Source organism: Squalius cephalus (genome assembly GCF_949319135.1).
Source record: "Squalius cephalus genome assembly, chromosome: 4".
Taxonomy (NCBI): Eukaryota; Metazoa; Chordata; class Actinopteri; order Cypriniformes; family Leuciscidae; genus Squalius; species Squalius cephalus.
This window is the reverse complement of record NC_137125.1, coordinates 31,877,419-31,883,304: the sequence shown is the minus strand read 5'-3', so window position 1 is coordinate 31,883,304 and position 5,886 is coordinate 31,877,419. Positions and strand designations below refer to the sequence as shown.

Genomic DNA, 5,886 nt, shown 5'->3' with positions numbered 1-5,886 from the left:
ATAATATGAATTGTTGTTTGTTTTTATACAATTCTGTTTTATATTTGCAATAAAAAAACAGGTTTCAGTAAACTACATTGCTTTTATTCTATTCATTGTTAATTATTCATAATAATCAAATAATTCATAAAATAAGGTATATTACAACTTCATTAAGTCATGGTAAAAAAAAATGTATATACTTTAGTAACCGTCAAATATTATTTTAGTTTGTAATGCACAAGTTTCATGGAGATTATGTTGAAAGGACACTGATGTAAATAAGGGGTGAAACTGATTAATCAAAAAACTTTTGTAAATATATACACGTCAAATAACTACACGTTTTCTGCACTCCACACATTTCCATGTCTTCGGTACCCTGCTCAATTTAAGGCAAGACTTGTGAAAGTGCTTCCGCGTACATTGTCCAGATGTGCAGGTGATGTCATCTGTGTCACAAGGTTTACCACAGTAGCATCCCATTTCAGATGGCTGTTCAGTGGTTGTAGTGTGTGTGGGAGTATGGCGTGGAGCTGTATACCATTTTCCCAGCAGCTCTGGTAGTACTCTAGTCTTGATGAATTCAACCACTTTGAGGTAAGCATTGTGGAAGAAAACAGGATCATACTTGATCCGCTGGATGAAAAACTCCTGCGGTGTCCATACAATAAAGTCACAGTAACTCACCATGGAAACATGCATCTGAACTTGCACTTGATACATGAACTTGTGGTCAGTCTTAAGCTCCATTGTCCCATCCTCTCCTATGCATAGACAGAATGATGAATCTCTGCAGCTTTCGTTGAGTGAACGGTCCCTGCTGTTGAATGGGCATTTTATCTCCAGGACGCCGTCACCATGGCAAGTGCATGTTACCATGCCGTCGGGTGATGCTCCAATCCAGGGTAGGTCTGGGTTGATGATGAATCCAGATGCTTTAACCTGGAATGTATACACAATATATAGATAAACAGTAAATAAATATTGATAGGCTGTACTTGTATTAATTGTTGATATACCTGGAAGTCTCCATGGTGATCTTGCATCATAGATGTATAGTGTGCCCTTGCTCTTTCCTCATTCACTTGACCCCATCTGACAAAAATTGAAATACAAACTGTTTATTAAAATGTATTTGTTAGAATGACATTTACTGCCTATCAACATTTACCTTAAGGTGTTGCACTCTGACCGCAAAACTGTCATAAATGCCTTTATGCTTCTAATTTGCTTGTAAACTGCTTCTCATTTACTTGTATTGAATGGCTAAAGAGGTTACATCATGGTAAGTAACCATGTTCAATTGTGCTTTATTCTATTTACCTTGTTGCCTCAGTGGAAAACTGAGAAGAGCGTGGATAGCAAATTCTTTTGATCAAGGATACCGGTCTGTTTGCTTTGGCTGCCTCGTAGAATACTGACCCTGTGACTCTCCCTGCTCTTTGATCAAACCATACCCTACTTTTACTCTGCTCCCTGGTCTCCTCCTCAACTACCAAACACTGGAGAAAGGTTTGTTAGTTATTTAGTCAGTTATCTAGATAGTCATGAATTTAAACTGCACAGGTAGAAATATTAGTAGTAATTAGTTGGTAACGTTTTTATTAGGGCTGTCAAAAGATTAATCGCGATTAATCGCATCCAAAATAAAAGTTTGTGTTTACATAATATGTATAATTATTTTGTATATAGATACACACACATGCTTGTATATATTTAAGAAATATTTGCATACATATACTGTATATATTTATATATAATTTATATTATATATAAATATAAGTTTTTTTTATATATAAATTACACATTTTCCTTAAATATATACAAGCATGTGTGTGTATTTATATATACAAAATAATTATACACAGTACACACACATATATTATGTAAACACAAACTTTTATTTTGGATGCGATTAATTGAGATTAATCTTTTGACAGCCCTAGTTTTTATACTTACCTGTTGCTGTGTCAGATGTAGGTTATCAAAGACCTTGGCACTCTCAACCAGTAGCGTGGGCAAGTCCATCTCCAGCCAGGTGCTTGAATATATGTTTGACAAAGGAGTGGGCAAGTCCAGCTGCATCACCTTTGGCATGTACCTGCAGTGGTGGAAGATGTATTCAGATATTTGACTTGAAAAAGTGATAGTCATCATTTACTCACCCTCAAGTTGTTCCAACCTTTTATACATTTCTTTCCTCTGCTGAACACAAAAGATGATATTTTAAATAATGCTGGTAACCAGACGGTTGACGGTAGCTACTGACTTCCGTAGTATTTTTTTTCCTACTATAAAAAGTTACAGTTTTTTACAATCGCTATGGCAGTTTTTTCAATACATTTAACAAGTTTCCTAAACTCTTAACGCACCAACACACCTAAAACACACAATTGGCAAAACGGTTAATTTCATGCTCAAAATCACACATTGTAAATTAAACTCCAAAACTAATTTTCAAAATACTATAATACACTAACACAATACACTATGTCTACCAAAACACTGCAAACATGTTTCAAAATCAAATAATTATTCAAAACACTAACACATGTTCTCTTCCAACAGGAACATTTAGTCAATCATAACACAATGACAAAAAAAAACTATCATCAGCTGAAATTACAGAAACTGCATTATTTTATATGTGTCAGGTCTGCCCTTATACAATAGACATTATATTGTATTGATCATAGATTGTGTTTTGCACTGCAGTTTTTTTGTTTTGTTTTTGAAGTCTCTCTACATTTTTGTTTTGTTGTAATGTAAATGGATGCTTTTTTTTTTTTTTTTTTTGCAAGAGAAATTCAATACAACAAAATAAATAAATGACCCTTCTTAGAGTAGCTTTATAGAATGTATGGTTTATGAAAAAAGAAGACAGAGACAGAATTGCTGCAGTAACGGCTTTATTTGCAACAGGACATTTCTGCAAGATAACAAAAATATGCATATAGCTGCCATTTACAGTATTACTGTATGTGAAAATACAAAATATGCAAACAGAAAAAGCCATCTTCTAATCTGCACGGTCTTCTACATCTTCTTCTCATCCACATCACACCTGATATCTTCCCTGGCAAGGCATCTTGGGAAGAATCTTTTGGCTTGCCTTATCCTGGTAGTGTTCAGCTGTGATGTCTTGGTATACAGCATCTTTTGCATACAGGAGGGACATTTGGTCCTGTGGATTATGGTCAAAAACCTTTCTTCATCTCCAGGCTGAGAAAACTCCTCAATGGGGTTGAGGAAAGGGAAGTAAGGGGCAAGGAAAATGGACATCATCCTCTGATGGGCGTCAAACCAGGCTGTGACTGTAGACGGGAATGGTGGAATGCCACATTGTCCCATATTTGCATAACTTCAATCAGCTGTTTCTCACTAGCAATGGAATAATGTGAAAATACAAAATATACGAACAGAAAAAGCACCAGAAGAATTAAAAAAATGTTTTTTCAAAAAAGAGTCATCTTCTATTTGCATAATTCAATCAGCTGTTTCTCAGTAAGAATAGAATAAAATACAGGGGATATATTTGTGTTTCAATTCACAATATAAGCAGCTGTTTACCTTGACTTTAGTCTGTAAGGTTAGGTTTAGAACATGGTGTTATCTGTTCTGACATACAGTGTTAAAGCATTGGTAAATTTGGCAGTAAAAATCCATTGTTTTGTTCTTGTTTGAGCTTGTGTGTAAAAGAAGTTCAAGCATTTTAAATTTGTGTTAACTGTATGCATTTTGTGTTAAAGCAACAAGAAATGTGTTAATAGTATAGCTTACACAGACGGATGTAGTGCTAACTGTGTTAAGAGTTTTGGAAAATTGTTAATAGTATTGAAAAATCTGTCATAGCAATTGTAAAAAACTGTAATGAGTGCCATCATCTGTTTGATTACAAACATTCTTTAAAATACATTTTTGTGTGCATATGCAAGATGTTGTAAGCATGATATTGTATATCAATTTATACAGGTTTGAAACAACTTGAGGGTGAGTAAATGATGACAGAATTTTCATATTTGAGTGAACTATCCCTTTAAAAAATACCATAGTAAAATATGTTGTGTCAGGTAAAACTGACACAAAACTCAGGTATATACTTCATTAAAGTATCATATGCATTATGTTATTGGATGCACTTAGTTATCAACACGGTGTACCTGTGGGAGTGGCCCTCGATGACAGAAAGGATGGCACTTTTCTTTGGCTTTGTCTCTTGCATTTCACTGTGATGAAGCATCTCAAAAAACACCCTGCACTCTTCATCTGATGGTGTAATGTCAGGAAAACCAGGGCCTTGAACATGACGGGGCTCTTGTTTATGACAGAAACTGATGTTACGGATCTCTGCATATTGGACACCTCGGACAGACTCCATACTTGGCTGGGCCCATGCACAGGGCTTCTGGGTGCAAGCCTGCCCATTATTGACATCAACAGAAGCCAAAACACAATACATTAGAGCTGCTGCATGAGAGCAAACCTCTCCTAAACCAGCCTTACAGGTGCAATGAGCCATGAGAACAGTCCCATCTTCCTGTACTGTTATCCAGGGGTGTGTTGGTGTTACACTGAGGCTTTGTGAATGCTTCACCTGGAAATTTAATAAAAGTAAAATTACTTTTAATTTTACATTATTATTGCATATTACAGGTTAGCTAGCTAAATTAAAACATGTAGTTTACAATTGGAACACGAGAGAGAGAATATAGGGCACTATATGTCACTTTGAGTGATTTATTGCCCTTAAGCCCCGCCCCCTTTTTGACCGTGGGAAATTCCCACGCTTGCCCCGCCCCTTCTACCCCATACCTCCCACCTCCGGACAGATCACGTGACCGTGGGAATTTTCCCACGGTACCCTTCCCTACAAAACATCCCCACCCCGCCCCACTTCTGAACAGGTCACGTGACCGTGGGAAAATTTTCCCACGATCCACATTAAAACGTTAAAACAACGTATTAAAATTATATCAAGCAAATAGTTCTATTTTCTAATACATTTGAACAAAAGTTGTACATTCACAATTACATAGTGTTTAAAGGTGTATAAAACGTTGTATAAAGTTAAAATACACGTCTTTAGCGTTTGTAAAATGTTAAAACATTAATGAAAAAGTTTAAATTGCATTATCTTAAAGCTATCAAAATGTATTAGTATTAAGACATTAAACAAATATTAAAACATATCAAACGCATAAACACACACGTACAATTAAAAACTGACTTACGTTTTTACAATTTCACTTGTTGAAAGAAGAACAAAGGTTATCCAACTTTGTGTAAAGTAATATCCTGGGAGCTCAATGAAACACGTCCGAACACGGGAGAAAGGAGTCAAGACTGACAATAGCTACCGCTGCACAGGAGCCAGACCTAGGCTCCGCCCCTAGACTCCTCCCACACTAAGACACTCCCACGTCAGGTGGTGAAGAGGCGTGGGAAAAGACGACAAACAGTTCCCACGCTTCGCTAAAGACTGACACACACACACACACACACACACACACACACACACACGTTCACACACACACTTACGGAGAAGTAAAAAAGTTAAGAGTTTTTTCCCCATTAAAAAGATACATTTAGTATTTTATATAAAGCATCTTTAAAAAAGTGTTTCAAACACAATCACAATATTAAAAACTGACTTACGTATTTATATTTCCGTTTTGTTGTTGTTGAAAGGAGAACAAAAGTTTTTTATCCGTCTCCAAAGGCTTAGAGCTTTTAACTCCAAAATCCGAAAAAACGAATAGTTCTATTTTCTAACATACATTTAAAGAAAAAGCTGTACTTTCACAATTACATTGTGTTTAAAGGTGTATAAAACATTGTTTAAAGTTTAAATTATATTTTCGTAAAGATATCAAAATGTGTTAGTATTAAAACATCTAAAACAAC

The 5,886-nt window shown here is 35.6% G+C and overlaps 1 protein-coding gene across 1 annotated transcript; it reads right to left on the bottom strand.

Moving 5' to 3' along the window:
* Positions 1-385: 385 nt before the first annotated feature.
* LOC307157493 (uncharacterized protein) lies at positions 386-4,471 on the bottom strand. Its single transcript, XM_079869412.1, has 4 exons — positions 4,143-4,471; positions 1,942-2,083; positions 1,002-1,077; positions 386-924 (listed from the first exon to the last, which is right to left on the bottom strand). The coding sequence occupies exons 1-3, from the start codon at positions 4,439-4,441 to the stop codon at positions 1,060-1,062; spliced, it is 459 nt and encodes a 152-aa protein (XP_079725538.1). The 5' UTR covers positions 4,442-4,471; the 3' UTR covers positions 386-924; positions 1,002-1,059.
* Positions 4,472-5,886: the final 1,415 nt, after the last annotated feature.

Excerpts from the sequence above, each read along its gene's own strand:
- LOC307157493 (XM_079869412.1), bottom strand. The coding sequence starts at position 4,441 with ATGTATTGTGTTTTGGCTTCTGTTGATGTCAATAATGGGCAGGCTTGC. Across the intron at positions 2,084-4,142 it reads ATCGAGGGCCACTCCCACAG|GTACATGCCAAAGGTGATGC; the intron begins GTACACCGTGTT and ends CCACCACTGCAG.